The sequence below is a fragment of the Corvus cornix genome, chromosome 1A, assembly GCF_000738735.6.
Source record: "Corvus cornix cornix isolate S_Up_H32 chromosome 1A, ASM73873v5, whole genome shotgun sequence".
In the NCBI taxonomy this organism is placed as follows: Eukaryota; Metazoa; Chordata; class Aves; order Passeriformes; family Corvidae; genus Corvus; species Corvus cornix.
This window is the reverse complement of record NC_047057.1, coordinates 59,174,574-59,195,224: the sequence shown is the minus strand read 5'-3', so window position 1 is coordinate 59,195,224 and position 20,651 is coordinate 59,174,574. Positions and strand designations below refer to the sequence as shown.

At 41.3% G+C, this 20,651-nt stretch overlaps 1 protein-coding gene across 1 annotated transcript in view; it reads right to left on the bottom strand.

Annotated features, from left to right (window-relative positions):
* The window catches only part of LOC104696482 (transcription intermediary factor 1-alpha), a 58,647-nt gene extending 38,514 nt beyond the window's left edge, over positions 1–20,133 (bottom strand). The window contains 2 exon segments of the mRNA XM_039570344.1: positions 19,730–19,892; positions 19,894–20,133. Coding sequence (XP_039426278.1) covers positions 19,730–19,892; positions 19,894–20,118 — 388 coding nt within the window. The 5' untranslated portion in view covers positions 20,119–20,133.
* Positions 20,134–20,651: the final 518 nt, after the last annotated feature.

Genomic DNA, 20,651 nt, shown 5'->3' with positions numbered 1-20,651 from the left:
AAGCACAGTGCTCTGGGTTGATACTGAAATCAGCTAGGGAGGAAACTTTCTATCACAATTTGAAGTATTAAAAAGGAAGCATTCTTTATTGCAGTGCAGTGGACACCCAGAGGATATTTCCTCTAATCTGATGTGTCACAAAACTTTACAACAAGATATTTATTCCATCATGATCATTTATATTGATTACAATGTACTTCCTGCCTAATAAACATCACTTTTCATAGAACTAATTTGCATGCATCCACTTCTTACTAGAAGTCCTTTTATTGTCCTAGAGGGTTGTCTGAAGGGGTCTTAGGTGGTTATACTCACTGAGTGCCCCCAATGTTAGAGATGACCTTTCCCTGAATTTCTCTCAAGGCATGCACTGTTGCCTCTTGTTACATAACTGCCACAAACCCCCCTATATTCCTCATTATCTGTTTATCCACTGGTTCCAGCGACATTGAGCATCCTGTGTGTCGTATACATTCTTTTATCTACTTCTTTAAAACACACTGTTCCCTTATTTGGGCAAGTAAGGCATCATTGTGTTCTGTTCCTTTTATCAAGCTCAATACAGGTATCTGAGTCGGTCTTTGCACGTGTTTGGAAGATGGGTATAGACACAGAACAAGACTGGCAAACCAATTCAGACACAGATGTATTTTTCCTGCTCTCTCAAGCTTCACTTTCATCCCCTGTTCTGCTTCACTGACCAAATGCACTACTTGACTACACTGAAGCAACATGAGAAGCAGCACAAGGATGGGGACAACACCACGACTGAAGATTAAACCTGGAACCACTGAACCAGATCAGCAGCATTAACCAGGGTTTCTAAGTCAGCTTGAATTGAGAACATGGACGACAAGGAAGGGGAGGTAGAAATTAGGAAATGTACTAACATAAACCAAATGCTTCATGTGCCTTTTCACCACGAGAATATTGCCAACTACCTGCTCAAGAAATCACTTAGAATTTCTAGTGTGAGATGGAAGAAGGAAAAAAAAGGAAAACTGCCGACTGTCAAAATCTTCATGAATTTTCTTTTCTAGAATTCCTTATGCTGTCTAGCTTTATGTCAGGGGTTTCTTCTGCCACGGTGTGAGGGTAAACTTGCATTTGTTATAATCCTGAAGTGATGACTCTACACAAATCAGTTTTAACCCAGGTTTAGTCAACCTTAGGATGGTGAATTTAAGCAAAAGATCTCAAGTATCAGGGTTTATACTCCTCAAAGTAATTCTATAAGATTCTTATTTCTTTTTAATGGAGCAAGCACAGGGGGCTGAAAACATATTACTTAAATTGGGAGGTGTTTCATAATCATCATCATGATAATTGTGAGAATAGTAAGTGAGCAGATCGCACATTTTTATCTGCTCTTTTGTTCCAGGTGTAAGGAGTTAAAGAACACAGTTGCCGGTCCCAAACATTGTTACACCCACATGATTTACCAAAATATCGATCTAGTATCAATATCCAACTGAGATGGACAAAAACTCTCTAACAGTTTAGAGCTAGAAAGTGCATGTTTTTTTGGCGCCAGGCACTGCGTGGGATAGCTCCCTAAGACCCAGGGCCCCGATACAAGCAAACACAAAGCTTTTTATTTCCAAATATTATGAATATCCAAAATACAAATGCATATTCATAACATTAACACCTCCCATTCTCCGCTTCGTATGGAAATGAGCTTAAATATCATTAAGCATGCGTAGTGTGTGTCCTGAATTGAGTCGGTGGTCTTGAATTGGATCAGTGGTCCCAAAAGAGATGAAGTAACTCATCTTCCTCAGTTTGACCTTTTTGCCTTTCTGAACTTTAACAATCCTAATTACTTTAGTGACCTCCAAGTTTCCTCTTGCGTGACTTTTGAACGGGTTCCCACCAAGGAGGGAATTGTCCTTGTTCCCTACACCAACTTATCAATGTTTCTATTCCTCGTTGTAAGTACAGCTAAGCAAACATTACAAATGACAGATCATCAGTTATTTGGTAATCAGGTACGAACATCTTAAAACCCATTTCAGGTCCAGCTCTCTTAACTATTTTAATTAACTCTAGCTGGGCCCAAATTCCTTCCTATTCTAACTAATTTCAACACAGCTAGCCTATAACTAAAATCTTTGTGTTTCTTCTACATCTATGTTTCACACAGGACTTTGCCATGAGATAAGCACAGAATGCAGTGACAGTATAGCGCTATCTCCAGGCCTGGCAGAGGTGAGACCTGGTTAGCTCATTCTGGGTAATGCATCCAGACAAACACTCCCACTGTGGAAAACTCTGGAAAGAAGCAACTGCTCACGTGCATATGACTGGTCAAACAAAGATCATCCTAAATTATGGGACAGCCAAAATCGGCAACCACCACCAACCACTGAAGCCGCCTGAAACTGCCTCCCTGTATACCTGGAACTTGGACTGTAAGATAAGCCAACAAAGCAGGAACTGGATATAAGATAATGGAGGTGCTATTGTCTGAGTGTTATCTCAGATCTAGGGGGAGGTTAACAAAGCTGGGGGAGAAGAATGCAACACTGATAATGGACACAACTGCAGCATTTATGGGGCATAAGGAAAGCCAGCTCAGCAACTGTGCTGAAATCAGCTCGGACTTGGTAAAAGGTAATTCAGGCAGGGGGAGATCGCGACCACCAACTCCAGAAACCCACCAACCCCAACAAAGAGGAAGACTGAGCACAAGGACTAATTTGCATTAGAAGCAAGGGCATCAACTAACCAACAGAGTAACAGAACTGTGTACCCAATGAGCAGTAATTAACTTCTTTGTTAAAATGTATGAATAGGGAAAAGACCTCAAGATTCCTGCTACTGAGAAGCCCAGAGTGAAGGATCAAAAGGACACCACTGGATCCACAAGTGGTGACTATCTTCTACCTGATCTCTTTCTGCTCTCTTTTCCATTTCTTTCTACCTTTCTCCCAGACATTCCATGTTAAATAAAATCCGTATTATTGACTTCAGTGTATGATCTTGTTTGAACCTTAATTTGGGCACGGGGACATCTCAATAGTTGGATCTTAGCACCAGGAGCATTGTTTTTTCAGCTGTAAAGAGAGCTGCATCAAGAGCATGTGGCTCTTGAGTAGGAGGAGTAAAGGAGAAGACCTCCACCCTTCTTAGCAGCATTCTTACAAAACCCAAGCAGTCGTGGAATCTAACATTCAGATTTTGCTTGAACCAGGCCAGGACACCACACTGCTAACAAAAGTAACAATGCTGGCTCCCTTGCTCATTCATTTCTATCCCATGACAACAGAAAGATTTATGCTGCCACGCAGGGAACTAGATTAGGGACTGCAATATGGATTCAGTGAGGCTGTGCCAGGAGAGAAAAAGTGTTCCCCCTCACTGGCTACAGGCTCCTAACATGTGCACCTCTTTCATGAAATGCTGGGCTGCATTTTAGGTAGGAAAAATCATGGCCCATTCTTAGTTTCCTTCACAAGTTACACGCTGCATCCACAAGGGCATCTCAAGCCATTCAGCAGAATGGATTTATAGCTTATACAGTATTATTTCCAACTCAAATCTCAGTTTCCTGGGAGTACATCCAAGACTACTGAAGCATCCTGAGACACCAGGAGGAGACTGCTCTGGTTTGCCCCAATTTTGGCTCATTTTTGTCTTCACTGTTGCAAACAGGTTTCAGAGCCAATTTAATAAAGCCACTGGATGATCATTTGTAGATCCAAGAGGGTATTTTTATTTGTAGATGCAAAGTGCCTTACTAAAAAAAGAGACCTTAATAGTTCCCTGTCTTCAGATCAAATCAGTCAAAAAACCCACTAGTTTTCTGAAAGAGAGCTCTTTTTATTAAATAGAGTGCTCAGAAGCAACTGGCAATTTTACCTGCAACGACATAGTCATTACAGAATAAATAATTAGAGTTTCGTACAGCAATCTTTCCCAGTTTTACAGATGTTTTGCTTGAGATTCTAACTGTACAGATTTCAGAACAAAAAATATTAACAGCAAGTTACACATGCAGTTAAAATGTTTCAAACATGGGCACACTAGTGAAAACTAATAAAAGGTACGTCAGATTGAAGGCAGCACCAGCTATAAGATTTTTAACATAACTACACAGAAAATTAGGGTGTTTCAACTGTGAGCTACAGATTCTTTTCTCCTCTTGCTCTTTCTATAGATACCACTTGCAAGCCTTTTCATTAAAATGCATGGGTTTGAGGGTAAGCTAGTTATATTTACACAGGTCATGTTTCCCAGTTAAGAACAAACACTTAGAAAACTTAATTTGAGAGGCAGTATCATGTGCAATAACGTCTGAATCAATTTTTAAAATAATTACTGCTTTCCTCTTGCTTCTCATTAAGCCACTACTGGTGCTGCAAAATTGGCAACTTCTTCAAACCAGTTTGTTCCAGAAAAAGCTGCTCCCATCTAGTTGTGACAGCCTGCTGCTGCTAGTAGAGGGGATAGGTTAAACCAATAAGCAGGCACATCTCAAGGGAAAACTGGCAACTACTGCCAAGATATAAACATTCCAACCAACCACCAATCTAGCAAAAAGTTTATTAAAATTATAATTAATTAGCTGTTAATCAAAATTATTTAAAATCCTTTAAAATGCAAATAAATGAAAACCAGACAAAGACTATTAGCTGTAATCCCCCCTCCGAAAGAGTGTTACAGGCCAGTTTTTATGCTGCAGTACATTGACTTTTCTTGGAAAGCACTGCAGAGCTGAATTAAAATATTTCAGCTGCTCTGTGAAATGGTTCATTGTTTTTGCTATACGTGCCCCATCTTCAAACATTTTAGATAGCATGTGTTAAGACGTCAAAACTGTAAATTTTCAAGGATTGACTCTCTGGCCACTCCTGAATACCTTCAGAAATTCTGATGGGAGAGTTTACATTCATGTCCGAAGCTGTCCAATGCGTTTTCTTCAACAACACAATTACAAGAAGTGTCATAGTGTTAACAAAAGGAAACACTGTTATTGTGGGATAGACAGTGTTTAAATACAAGATGATGAACAAAAAGTCTCACTGTCTTGCAATGAACGTGCTTAAACGATGATGCAGAAGCTGCCAACAATTAAGCCAATTGTCACTGCTGACTGTGATGAGCATTTCTTTCATCAAAATTAAAATACATTCTTTCAAGTCCTGAAATTGTCAAGTATTTCCAAATGGTATGTAATGAATTCAGACATACAACATGCAAGGATTTTTAAGATTCTGTGATATTCTTGCATCATTTTCTCTGATCAGCCAAATATTTAATTTTGAAATAACATTGTGAAAGTGGGTTTAATGCTGTCTAGATTTATACATTCTACTGAAATACCATTTTGCAGACACTCTTAAGATCTTGCCAACAGTGCTCAAGTCCTTTGTATCCATGTGTTTCTGGAACAAGGAAATTAGTACCTTTCTCCATAAATAGCAGCATGTTAACATGTTATTACTAATTATAAAAAAAAAGATGAGTGGGATAAAAAAATTTTGTTGCCAGCATCTCTGGTATGAAGATGGACCCTGCCTTAGAGCACAACACAGTTAATAATAATTTCTTTGTAGCACTACATTTCATACTCTGGTCTTCATCTTTTCGAGTTCTTATCTACCACCAGCTGTTAGTTCAGTAGTTGCAGTACAATGCATCTATTCCCAGAAATCATAGTTATAAAAATAGCAGGTTAGCAGAGTATCATTTGGACAGTTAAGAGCCAGTCACACCCCGAAGAACCAAGCCCTTCTCAGGCACTGAAAGAGTTGGTTCTTCTTAATTCTTTGTTGAAAGGATGAAAACTATACTCCAACATGTGACACTCTTGAGTGTTTTGCCCACTTCTTCTGTTTAGCCCCAGCTACCTTAATGATCCCATCAACACTGAGCAGATGTGAAGGTTAAAAAAGCCTCAAAAAATAACTTCTAAGAATCTGGATCATATTAAGGGAACCAAGTTAGAAGCAGCAGTGGGAACAACAGTATGTAACAGGCTTTAGTCAGAATATTTCAGTATAAATGTCATCCAAACAGGAATGATAACACAATTCAAGACCTTTGACTAGCTCTCCTTCAAGTGCTCAGATGCATCCTTGCAACCTGTTCCTTCACAAGTCTCCTTCCATTCTCAATATGTTCACCACTCAGTAACTGGAAACTACCCGTGAGACTTGGCAAACAACCCTCTTGGCCCTCATTTTTCCAGCCACTTGCCTCAGGGGAGCAATTAAGGTGCCTAAATAGACATACCTAATTTGAGGATAATATCCTGCTTGGCTTCCAGCTACTATTCCAGAAGGAAATAGGGCTCCTGTGGATTGTACAGTACACCTACCAGCCCTTTTTAAAATACTACAGGCATTGCAAAAATTCAGAAATGGCAGAAGATATTCTAGTTCAGACACTTGAATTTCAACTTACCTGCCTATTCAATACCATGTATTTTTGATATTGTGATTTTAAATTCCTGTTGGAAAACACCATTGAGGCACAGAGCTCTTTGCACCCAAACAAACTGCAGTCTGTAGCTCCACAGGAAAACTTGGTTAAAATCGCTAAAGTGTCAATATTCAAAGCCATCAACTTGTTAACTACAGTGTTCACTGCATCTGTCCATATTCTGCTATAGGGATATTTATTTTGAGGTTATCCTCAAGGACAGAGTTCAGAAGTCATCAATACTTCTATTATGTTTCCTTCAAACTATCTCAAAATACAGATTACAGTGATGCAAAAATATAATGGAAAACTCCATCAACTTTATCTGTAAAATATATGTGTGGGGAATGGATGTTCAAAAATACATAGAAATAATGTGCTGATTTAAAATAATAGGCTCTGCCTTTGTTTAAGTTATTTTGTTTGGTGAGAGGGTGGAGAGAGAAAAAAGGGCTGATTGTTACTAAGAAGAGATTTTTTACTAATTAATGTCTCTTCAACATATTCTTCAATAACAGTATGGTAATAGCACATTTACCATCCAAGTATACTGCCCAACACTTCAATCCCCAACAGCAAGAAGGAGGAATTTATGTATTAATCAATAAATTCTGAACATTTTAAAAGGTACATTTTGAATCTGTGCTGCAATTAAATCTGTTATACAACGAATACTTTAACCTGGCAGTATTTTTAAATTTTCTAGATTTATTTTTTTAAAGCTTGCTCTTGGATAGGGACAGAGACAATGAAAAGTAAAAAAAAAAAAAAATATTTGATGAAAATTCTCACTCTAATAAGAGAAAACAATAAAGATACCGATTTCCTGCAGTTTACATCAGGTAAGTCTGAGTGCTCTGCAAGACACTATTAATGGAATAAAAATGTAAGGCTCCAAGCCATTTAATTTATTTAAGTAATACAACCCAAGACTCCCAAATCCAGTCTATTCTAACTCCTTGTTATATTTAAAAGCTATTCAACAATAAAGCTTGTCACAGGCAGGATTTTTGCATCTACGAAAAAGCCACTCTTAATGGCAGCACAAAACTAATACTGATTTATTATGCTGACTCCATAGAGTAAAATTTTGCACCTGAAAGATGGATAAAGTTTCTTTGCAGTGTTGCCAAGTTTTAACACCTTCCGTGGGATTCATCTAAATGTTACACGAAGTTCCCTTCACAGTCATTGCAGACCTAGGTAATAGTTAGGTCATGAGTGGTCTCATTGTTAAAGCAGATGTTTACACTTGGTCAGATGAATCACACCTTAAAAACATCCACTTCTTTCCAGTAACTACACTAATATGCTTATCCGTTATTGGGCATCCGCTTCAATTGCAAGAATTCTTCCGATATTCTAAAACCAGTCATTAAGAGAGGAGAATATCCTCCAAATATCCCTGCAAGTTACAGGGATTGCCTTTTGGGTGTAGATGCTCAGGAATAAAAAGCCAGCTCACTTTATAGTCTTCTCTTACATATGGCCAGTATTCCACAGCACCACTGTAAGGGTTCAAAAAGCAAGGTGCCCAGCTTTTTCCAGACCCCACACAGCTTTAAGACTACCAAGCTGGAGCAATATATGCATTGTGAGATTCACACATGGTTATGCAGCCTTCAAGAACCAGCATTAATTAAGAAGCAGTGTTATCTTCTCAACTGACACTGCATTAATATGAAAATTACTGAATGTAACTAATAAAACACATTCCTTCTGGGTTGAAGAGATGCACTAATTGATCAAATAAGAACAACAGGGATTTCTAACAGCTGCCCTACAGCTTTCAGAAAACAGCAGGTTACAGAGCCAGCAGTGATAGTACTTATGTTCCCATGGTGTATCTCCTTCTGTTGCTGTAATCTGCAGTAGATAACTGAACCATGAGCCAGACCCCGTTGGCTGATGTGAATGAACATCCACATCCACTGAAGAAATCTAATCTTCCTATGGTTTCCCCCATTTTCTCAGAACTAAAGAAGAGCTTCTTCAAAGGCACTTTCCCAGCATGACCCTCTCGGTACTAAGAATGAGGCTTAAGAAAATTCATCTTCTACCAAAACTGGCCTTCTTAAGTGCCATTTATTTACCTTCTGTCCTTTAGACTCACTCAATCTTTTTCCACCTTCTTCCTTTGAGGTACCATACTGCCTCAAAGGATTGATAATGAAGTTCTGAAAATATTACACTTAGCATCCAATACCAGTTTGGGAAGGAACTAGGACTGTACTTCTATTCCTACTTTATTTTTAAGGAATATTCACAAGGGTTCCACCATGACATTGTGGTTCTTAGTCTAGTTGTCTGGCATAATGACAAATGAAAAGCAAAAACAAACAGCCACAACTTTAAGCGAACAACAGTGATTCTGGCAAAAGTTTTGAGTCAGACATCCTGCAGCTCACAACACCTACACTATACTCTCAAAAATTTGTATCAGTCAAAAGGCAGCCAAAGAAACCATATTAAATCTGACCTCATCTCAGTGAAACTGGGAGCAGGGAAAAAGAAAAAAAACCCACACAATACATACAATCAGATTGGAACAGAATACAATAATACTGTTGCTAAATGGACTTTTAAAGGATGCAAGATTAGCATTTAGCCTCTTAAAGAATCCAGATTACATTCAGCTCTTGCACAAAGGGTGGAATACAGCAAAGAGGACTGTCAGCTGAATCCATTTGGGATACCCATATATATATACACATGTATATATATATACGCAACTTTATATATAAGGTCATCTTCATTTTGCCAGAACAGCTTCTAGACTCATTATTTTGAAGTGAGATCATTCTCCCTGTTGAGTGTCAATGGCTGTGATATCTAAAAGACACAAACTACCACAAACCATGGCTTTGCTTCTAACTTGTATCTAGTCCAGCTGTAAGGCCATTTCTGAAAAGCAAAAGGCAACAGAGTCCTGTCTCCCTGCACAATCCATCAAGATGCACACAATTTTACCTATGGTGCCAGTGCCAAAAGTCTATGTATCAAATAGCTATTTACTTAGTGATAAAAGCAATACTTGCAAGTCATTCTTATGGTATAGACAGGAGTTATGACAAACAAGATAAAACCAGGGGTTTTTGTTTTGTTTCATTTTTTGTTTAAACTTCACTGCTAGATCTGGGAAGACAACAGGTCCTCTCACATGTTCCACTCCAGAAACTTCTGAACTCTTTCACAACACTGGACTCTGCCTTTGCTATGAAGCAGAAAATAAACATTCTATTTAACAACTTGGAGTGCAATATTTGAAGAAAGAGCTGCTAGTAGCTCTGGACTCCCGTTCAGATAAACTATCTGAACACCACCTATGTTTATCCAAGGAAAGAATTCTATGTCTCTGTTTTGAGGTAATACTTAGACAACATTTAACACATGGACCCTGAACACATGAACACGTTGGAGTTTCTTGCATAGAGAAGGGACTGAGGAAAAGTTTAGAACCTCTCAAAAGAGATAAAGTTCCTTTAACAGATGATTAAACTAAATCTAAGTACTCTAAATTCAGTGATTTCCAAGATATGCTAGCCAGTGGGTTATACCTTCACAGTCCCTTCTCCCTACTCCCAATGGGAAGAGAAAACTGAACAATTGAAGGCCAAGTAGTCTGTAGTTGGTTAAGTTCAACAAACAGTCCATAGGTTAAAACAAGTGAGAACAATAGCTGCTTATGTGCGATGGAAAGCCCCCAAACAAGACAAAAGCAAATAAGGAACAGAACTATTGAGTGCTGAAAGCAAGAAAAGGTAGGAATCTGCAAACACCCAAAAGAGATAAATCTAATCCAGAGGTATGATACCCCCAGGGTTTCAAAGTTCCCAGACATTTAGCCATTACTGAGGCCCTGTTATGGGACACTACTCATCACTACATAGCTCTACATTCATTCAACAAAGCTTGTCTGCTAAACAGATTGTCTTTATCTCAGTTTATAACTGATGAGTTGCCTGCTACCTAATTTAGCATTTTGGGGCTGTGATACTGAAATCAGCCAGATAGAAACTTTCTAACAAGAGTTTAGAGTATTAGAAAGCAAGCACTCTTTATTGCAGTGCACTGGTCACTTGAAAGATTCTTCCTCTAACCAAGTGCCCTGAGCATCAGGTAAACAGAGTTTTTCATCATACACACTGATGACATACTTACTAGCTATCCCCCCCTTACCTGATGCATACATATTACTTTATTTGACATAGTCATACTCCTTATCAGGAGTCCTTACATGGTTCTTTGGGGGTCTTCTTCAGTGGTCTTCAATGTCCAGTGTCCTTTTCAGGTGGCTGCTCCTCGACCTCCACTTTTGAGTAAGCACAATATCATTGTTTTCTATAACTTCTGCTTTGTCAGCCTTGCAGAGCTGAGCTGGCATCCTACTTGCCTTTTGCATGACTCCTGTTTGCCTAAGTTACATTCTTTATCCATTTCTCCAAAGCTGTGCTGTTCTGTTCTACTGTCCTCAGACTAAAACGATGTTCTGTTCTACTGTTAGCTGGGCAATGCTATGAATTTCAACTTTTACTTGAAAACTGTTGAAACAATAGTTACAAGTCACAGAAGTTTCTCCAAAGACAAGGATGATTCAAAGCTACTACCCCTTCTCCTTAAACCAACTGATGAGGAAAGCATGTAATTTACACTCCTACATCATTTCAGCAACTAGTTTACTCATTTTACAGCAGAGACCAGGTTAGAAAAAAATAAGTATTTCAATCCACACTTTTGCTGTTCAGGACAATTTTGCATACTGCTTATTTCTAGTAACAGACTTGTTGGTGCTGGGCTGTTTTATCAAGGCACTGCACCTAGCACTTAAAATTAGAACCTTGCTCCCACTTTAAATGTCTCATTCTCCAGTCCCAGCAGTGCTGCAGCTCTCTCCCTCTTTCTTTCCACCTACTCATTCCCTGTGCAGCTGCCAGCATTCCCTCCCCTAAGAGCATCAGTGTTACAAGTACCCTGACATAGCAGGTTCAGCAGCAACTGCCTAAGCACAATATGAACTTGCGTGAGGGCTGGATTATAGCATTAGGTCAACAAACTTCAGCTCCACACATCCTTGACCACGCTCAGACTCTACAGCACATGCCTAGAAATTAATGAAGCCGATCAAGTAAGTTTTATTAAATGCCTTCTGACCTCAAGCAGACATCCTAGAAAATACAGGGGGTTTTCTAAGTCAACATGTGTGTGAATACAGTCCCATTTCTTTTTTACATGCTACAATACAGACAGATGTGTCAGCTCATTGGGAAAATTATACAGCCACTTTTCAAATTAGGCAATCACTTTAGTTCAAAGGGTATTTGCACTACAGTCTTGTTTTATTCAAATTGGACTATGTGCACTTGAGGGACTACAGTTGAAAGGGGAACTCTCCATTTTAATAGAAAGTTGCCTGTGGCAACTTGTTATTAATCAGAAGCAGAAATCTTTCTACATTCAGAAGGCAAATGGCTTAGCTCCCCTGTCCATGTACCCCCTTTTACAGAGGACTTAGCACTAGAGTTGCAGATTTCTTTTTTGAAATGAGTACGTCTCCATGACCCAAATCCATGTTACAAACAAGGGCCCTCAAAACCCATGAGTGCAGTTCAAAGAGCTGAGCCTTGCTTACTGTCATCCTTTTTCCCACAGCCCACTGATAAACTTCAAAAATAACTAGAAAGCTTGTTCAACATCAGTCCTCTATCATGTTAGTAATGTATGTAAGGTAATATGCAATTTTCTCCCACATAAAAGCTTCAACTAAGCATTTACTTAAATCACTGGAGAGACAGTATCAAGTAATTAGGGACATTCCTCGGCTCAACCTTCAGTTTCTTAGCTGATTTTACAAGACTGTTTCCTATTAAAAATGGTGTCATTTTCTTACTTCACACAACTGTTTCATGCTTTCTTTGATGGTAAACATTTATGGTTTTATACATACTCTCTGGCCAGTAAGTAAAAAAGTAGATAATTTGGTCAGTTCAACTATGGCACTGATGCCTTCAAAGCACATTTGAACTGCAAGTACATACTTTAAACACTACACAACTCCATAGCTACCTAATTGCTGAGGTAAATTTTAAAAGCATCACTGGAATTTTTCTATGAAAAGAATTTTTCTGTGACCTTTAAATTTGCCAAAGAAAAGAGAATGCTTCATAAAACTGTTACAGCACATAAAAGTTAAATAAAAATTAGTAAGTCCAATAGAAGATTTTGATACTATTAACAGTTCAGAGGGATCATCTACACTGGCCCACAAGCCACACTTCCAGCCATACGCACCTGAAGAACCCTGCCTGACCAGTGTGTTATGGAGGCCAGATACCCATCTTCAGCCCATGGAGAATCCTGTGCTGGAGCAGGTGGATGCCTGAAGGAGGCTGTGACCCCATGGGAAACCCATGCTGGAGCAGGCTCCTGGCAGGACCTGTGGATCTACGGAGAGAGAAGCCCACACCGGAACAGGCTTGCTGGCAGGGCTTGGGATCCCATGGGGGACCCACAGTGGAGCAGTCTGTTCCTGAAGGGTTGCACCCTGTGGAAATGACCCATGCTGAAGCAGTGTGCAAACAACTGCAGCCCGTGGGAAGGATTCACATTGGAAAAGTTTGTGGAAGGCTGTCTCCCGTCAGAGGGACCCCACACTGGAGCAGCAGAAACACCATGTGACAAACTGATCACAACCCCCATTCCTGTCTTCCTGCACCACTGAGGGGGGAGGAGGGAGTGAATTGAGCATACAGTTAAGCCTGGGAATGAGGGAGGGGTGGGGGAAAGGTTTTTTTAAGTTTGCTTTTTCTCCTCATCTTCCTACTCAGATTATGATTGGTCATAAATTCAATTAATTTCCCCAAACTAAGTCTGTTTTGCCCATGATGATAATTGCTGAGTGATTCCCCCGTCCTTATCTTGACCCATGAGCCTTTTCTTATATTTTCTCTCCCATTTCCAGTTGCGAAATGGAGTGACAGAGCAGCTTTGGTGGGAATCTGGCATCCATCCAAGGTCAAACCACTGCACTACTGTATTAAAGTATTTCATTTTACTGCAAAAACCTTTTAAAAGTCTAAATTTCCAATTTCAGAAATAATGGATTTTTTAATCTAGTCAGTTACTCATCCTGAAATACAGTCCTATTTAGAATTCACCTTAAGTTCCTTTTGGTTTTCCCCTGACTTGTTTTTAGATTAGATACAACAGGCAAAATACCAGCTTTACAAGTTTACCGTTACTGGGAAATTCCACTAAATAATATGGAAATTCCTCCTACAGCATCTTAACACACACAATACTGGCATAAAGATTTTCCTGTACAAAAGACAAGTTTCTTTAACAACACTACCTTTGGAATCAAGAGTTTCAGCAAAATTTCTTTCTCAAATTTAACAAACTGCATGAAGTCACTTTGTAGTACACACGGAATTCAGCAGACCAACCTAAAAGCCTGCTGCATAACTGAGTAGTTCTTCAGGACATTCCTCCTAGGAATGAGCTAGCCCACAAAGAAGACACTCGTTCTTCCACTTGCCTCTTCATGAACATATACACCACTATTTTCCCTTGCTCTTCAGACAAGACATTTTCTTAAGAGATTGCTCTATTATAAGCATTAAAACAACCCAACACACTTTCAATTAGACATAGACCTGAGAATTTTTAATACATTAATACATATTTGCTTTCCTAATGATCCTTTCACCTTATGATCTAGGATTCTTTTCCCCTGCTAGAAGTACTAATTGCTTACCAGAGACATTATTAAGCTGATTTTGTATCGAAACACAGCTAGGTTGGCCTCTGAGGATAGAAATCTTTGTCTGAAAAGAAGTTTCACACAATGATACAGCTATTTTGATAACTTGTACAGCTTAATTTCTGTAAGGCTTCCAGTTGGAATGAGCTTGGCAACTGCAGTTGTTTTAACACTCATCTGATGTTCCTGATGGCTTCAGCTTTTCCATCTCCCACTTTCTATGAGTGAAAGAAGCAAGAACATAAATGCATCCAAATTACCCTGGAAACACTATTCTGCATATATACCTAAGATAATAAACATCTATTACATACTTATATTAATCATGTATCGGAGCAACCATGATTCAAGCTTATTTCTACAACATGCAGTTGTCTACCTTAATAAAGGCTGCATAGGCAGGCCTCCAGATTTTTATGGAATTCCTGGTAGAAAAGAAAGCAGAATTTTTTGGCAAATATATCCCTACTTCAAATTATACTTGTACAGTAAGTATCATCCCATTGTACATCTCTCGAGAGCATACTTTTCTCTAAAAGAAGGGTATTATAACTAGAAAAGTTAGAACTTTCTCTAGGTAGTTCATTCATTAATATTTTAAGCTTTTACTAGCTTAGTGACTTTTTAACCAAGAGATTTGTGCGTTACAGGCTATCAACACAGTAATACTGTATTTCACCTGTAACAATGCTAAATGCATTTCACATATGCAATCTCTGGGGCTCTGGGAATTTTCAATTCAAAATAAGCACAAAACGATAACTAGAAATCAGAACATGAAAATGTTTCATCCAAAACATGATGTTTTGTTTCATCTAAAACATGAAAACTAGACGTCTTTCCTATACATACTCCTGTAACATACACTATTTCCAAACATTAGTACTCCCACATCTCCTTATGCTGGAGGTTAATTCACTTCTTGATGCACTACAGCAGAAACAACATGATCCTTGTGAAAAGGATGCATAGATGTTTGTGAAAGTGTGAGTGTATAGCCACACAACTAAAACATGGGCTCTTTGTAATGGCAAAGATGGAAAGAATTCACTTTAAGCAAGTGAGAATATCAAGGGTGAAATGAAAATAATCATTTGTAGCAGCAGATGTAGAAAAATAATCTTAAGTCTTCTTGGACTACCAAGGCGTGGAAGAAAAATTGAACTTCACCATAAGAAACCTCAAATGAAGCTATTATATCCTTCAAACTAACTAATAAGGATCCCAATCACTATCCAACTAAAAGAGGAAAGTAACAAAAGAGACAAGTAACAAAATCTAAGTTGATGTCAAAAGCTGTATTTTCAAGGTCAAATGAAGTGATGAAAGTCCAGATACAAAGATCAGATGAGAATCTGAAAGAATTTGAAGCTATCTGTAAAAGGACTGACTGTGGGACATAATAAAAAAGCAGATGTCATCCACATATGAGGGGATGCCAAGGGTAAGGTCTTCATTCCATCATTAGAGAACTTTAAACTGTATTGCTAAGCAAGTATTTCTGGAAAGTAATGACCTCAAACATAAACATCTCTGAAATCCTTGTTTAGTAAGTCTGAAGCATTTATTCCTTACTTAACAGCATGTATTGAACATATTTGAAATGTTAGTCTGGACACTCCCCAAGAATTTAGATCAGGGGATTGTCCAAACATTATAAGCTTCTAACAGCTTCATGTAAGTTTGCTTGCTAGCAGCTTTGCTACAGAGGAGTTACAGAAAAAAAATGTTTCCGTCTACTGTTTTGGCATTGACCCTAGCAAGATTTTGTGATGATACCTGCATAAAACTTTTATATGCAGCTCCATTCACAAGTATTTCCGCGCACCACTTCCAAGTCTATTTCGTGTACAGATTTATGATAAAGAACAAACAAGGATACTTGCAACTTAAAAAGTTTTGAAAAGGAATAGAATCTCAATCTCTAACTTTGCAGCTTTCATGCACCTGTTTCACATTTGAAAATTCCAGAAGAATACCATGAGGGTCTCCACAGTACAGACACTACCCTTTAAGTACAGTACTCACTCACTGAAGTGCACCTTAGACAAAATTTGGGCAAATGGCAGACTTCTAATGACAGCCTTTTTTTGTATGCATCAGTTGTAACTCACACAACTAGATAGTAAAGAATGGCCATTTGAGAAACAAAAAGAAAACCCCCATGAACTTAGCCAAATAGTTAGTAGAGGTGTCTGTAGATACTTGCTCACAAGTGGGTGTCACATTTACAGAGCTGCTCTTGCAGCACTCCCTGAAGTTCATAATGTTCTGTCTGACAACACATTTTTTGGCAATGCAACACCAAAATTACCACCTATAGCAAATAAGCTGCCACTGGACATTTGGAAAGCAAGCAGTGAACTCTCCAATGCTAAAATTACTGGTGTCTGACACACTGATGATTCTTCAACACCTCCAACTTCAGGAACAGTACAGAAATCAGAAACTCCAGGTTTTCTTTTCTATATAAGCTATTCTTCTTCAAAACTGAGTGCATGTGGCAGCATACAATATATCCATGCCAACTGGCCTTTCCACCAGTTTGCCTTTGCAGGAGGAATACTGGCTAACATCCATCACATGAAACTCCTCTGCATGTCTTGCCACTTGTCTGCTGGTTATCCATGCTGAATCTTGTATTCAAGTGAGCAACTCCAGAATTCTTAATTCACTCTACATCTTTAAGCTTGAAGTCTTTTCTTTCACAGCTCCCTAATTAGTTGTTAGAATCTTTACATAAAGAGAGCCAACATTTTCCCAAATAAATTTGCCTGTGTGTTGAAAGTTGAAGGCACACCGTATTCTACTAAACTGAACAAATGTTTCTTCTTGGAAACAGTTTGATGAAGACAAAAAGTAACTCCAGATTATACTTTAAACTCTACCTCTTTAGCTACCTGTTTCTCAACTAATTTCAGTACTGATACAACACTCAAGCCTGGTTTGGTGAAGCACTTTTCAAATCACATCCTCTCTTTTGTTCAAGAGGGACTTTCTTCAAGCTTCTTTTTGTGCAGCATCTTAGCGCTCAGCACACGTGCATAAGCAGTCTGCCTGCTTATCTCTCAGGACATTTCCTAGTTTGCAATTTGATTGTGTTCCTTCCTTAGGACATTCCTTCCAGTGCAGACAGCTTCCTTGCTGTTTATTTCTTCAGTTTAGTCACAGTAATTTCGTAATTTACATCATAAGAGTTATTTGTTATCCAACTTTCTAAGTTTATACTCCTCAGTTTATTTCTTCATGTCATTTTTCATAAGCATTTTGCACAACATATTACCAGAAGAGCTGACAGTTTTGCACTGCTTTGTCCTTCCTTCCACGTTGTAAGATTTTAAGAACCCCTCCAACTGTAACAAATTTCCTCTATATAATCAGTTTTAGACAATAACAGGTGAGTTTTTTTCCCAATCCTAACTTCAAGTTCACAGCTTTTTTTGTACCGGTTGGAAAACAGAAAGTAGACAATGCACATCACCAGGTTCAGCCATAGCTAGCTAATATACAGTCCCTGTCACTTTAACCAGGGCAAACACATGACAAGATATAAAAAATGTCCCACTGGACAATGAACTGTAGTATGGAAGCATAAGTCAACAGGGTAGAAATAATTGTCACCAAAAGTGCAGTATGTGTAGAATGAGGAGGAGTATGTAGTGTGAAAGTCATTCATACAGAACCAACTCACAATCAAAAGGAGGGAAGAGAGCTACAAGTTTACTGTTGCTATGATTCATTATCAAGCAGATGTTTGAACAGCACTAATCTTTTCATTCTTATCATACATCTCATTCCTCATTCAGCTACAGATCCCTATTTCTGCTATATTTATATGGAGCATCTGGGAATGGACCTGTGCTGTTCATGACCTCAAATCTCAAACGACAATGATGATGATATCACCTCTTAAACTATGTTGTGAACTCCAGAGCTTGTATCTATGCCCTCTTTCCTATTTCTAAGTATCTAATCTCGAAATACCTCATCATACTGCAGAGTCTGTGTTTTTCTGTTCCTCCCATGCAGAATTTCCCATTTCTACTCATAGGCATGAGCAATAACATGCCGTAAATCAACTAAGCTTAAGTATATAGGCTTTAGGTCTCAGAGATTTTCCCATTCTGTAACTTTTGATTAGGCAGTCTGACTATGACATACATTACATGCTTAAATTAAACACTGAATGAATATACTAACACAGACAATCGCACAGATGAAGAGGCTCAGCATATCCTGTTAACATACTTGGGAATTTCTCCGATATTCTGAAGCAAATCTCTAACTGTCCCAAATATTCCTTTCTCTCAAGAGGGCATTTCCGTTACGAATTGCTGCAAACACTTCGCATATTCAAGTTGTAATCTCTTGGTCAGAACTCTGGCAGTGCGGTGAAATTTTCCTAGATACATTTAAAGGACTTAAGAACGGTCAACCTGGAGCTACTACTTTTCCCTTGAGCCCCCACTACACATCCCAGTGAGAACAACCTCCTCTATTACCTATGGATTAGCTCATTCCATCACACTTCCTCTCTTCTATTCACGTTTTTCTAAGACCTTGACCAGCTTCCACTACAGGATGAGTGTTCGCACTTTTTTCTAAGACAAAATTGCCTTTAACAAAACTAAGTGATCCATTAGACCTAGCCTAAGAGGGCTAGGGAAAAAAAAAAAATCAAAAACATTAGGAAAGTAGTTTCAAACTGGAGGAGTTTATTCCACATCTTCTACAGCGATATGCACTTTTCAAATACACTGACACAGGCTACTATGTCAGTATATGAGCTTAACAAAACTTCCTCGTGGCATTCTCCCTTCGGCAAGGCAATTAGCAAGTAAGTGGTGCATGAATGCATTAGCAGAGCCATCCAGGCTGCCCATCGCGCGGACAAGTGTTGTTATTATTGCTCGGCCGCCCCGGTCCCCGCCCAGGCGCGGGATCGCTCCCGGCCGAGCGCCGCGCACGGTGGATGACACCTGCAGGACTCCCCTCCGGCCGCGCTCCACACTCCAAACGTCACTCAAAAAAAGTCTGTTTTCTCGCTACGTTTTTGTGCCCCTGTTATCAGCCCGTGTTCAGGTTTTCCGCCGGCCAGGGGCCAAAGCCTCCCGGCTCCCCTCGAGAAGGGCTGCCCGGCCCCGCACACACGGCCCGGCGCGGGGAGCGGGGCCCGGCTCTCACCGCTCCTCTCCATCAACACAGAGAGGTCCTGGGAAAGCACAATAGTTCTGCCTTCCCTCCGAGGTGGGAAATTTAAAAAATAACGATTAAAACAAACCAAACCAAAGCACAACCCCGCCGCCAGCCTTGGCGCTGGCGAGCAGCGAGCACAGCCCGTCCCGACAGCTCCGTGCCCCAGCAGCTCCGCGGCCGGGCACCCGCACCCCGCCCACAGCACCCGGTCGCGACAGCTCCCCGTTCCCCGCACCAATCGCGACTCACATGCCTCCGGGTTGCGGGGTGGAGGGGGCAGCAGCCCTCAGCCAGGCGCCCACGGGCCAGGCAGGCAAGGGGGGGTACGGCAGAAGGGCCACTTACCGGGCGTGCAGTGCAGGGGTGAGGCCGGCGAAGAGACGGGCGAGGAGGGAGGCGCCGCCGGTGGCGGCTCCTTGGGGGCGGCGGCGGCCGCGAGGGTCAGGACGGGGGGCAGCATGAGGTACCGGTCGGGCTGCGGCAGGCAGCGCTGGCACACCGAGTGCAGGGCAGGGCAGCAGCTTGGGCCGCCGGCTCTGGATGGGCTGGCCGCACACACCGCAAGTGTCCAACAGGTTGAGCGGGGCCGCGTCCCCGCCGCGCTCCGCCGGGCCCTGCCGGCTCTCGGCCTCGTTCTCCCCGCTCAGCGCCGCCGCCGCTGCCCCCGGTCGCTCCGCCGGGCACGGCCCCCCCGCCACCGCCGCGGCTGCTACCGCCGCTGCCGCCTCTTCCATTGTCCTGCGCCGGCCGCCGCCGGAGAGCCGAAGAGAGGCGGGGCAGCCCCGCCGCTTCCCGCCCGCGCCGCCACCGCCTCCCGGCCCCCGCCCGCGCGGTGTTTGTGTGCCCGCCCCGGCAGCGGCCGCCCCGCCGCGCCCGCCGCCAACGGCCGCCCGCGCCCCGCCCCGCCCCGCCCCGCCGGGACCGCGCCCCCGCCCCCGCTACGTGCGGCGAGCGCTGCCCCGCCCGCCCCGCAGGAACCGGCCCGGCGGCCGCGGAGCCCCGCCCCGCCCCGCCAGCCCCGCCCCGTCCTGGGAGCACCGCCTTCTCCCCGCCGTCAGTGACCGCCCTCTCTCGGCTGGGTGGCAAGCTGGCTCTGTCCGGGTGAGGCGAAGCGCGGGAAGTTCCTCTTGAATGTGAGGAAAAACTTCTTTACTGTGCGGGTGACCGTGCTCTGGAACAGGTTGCCCAGAGAGGGTATGGAATCTCCCTCACTGGAGATGCTCAAGAACCGTCTGGACACAATCCTATGCCGTGTGCTCTAGAATGA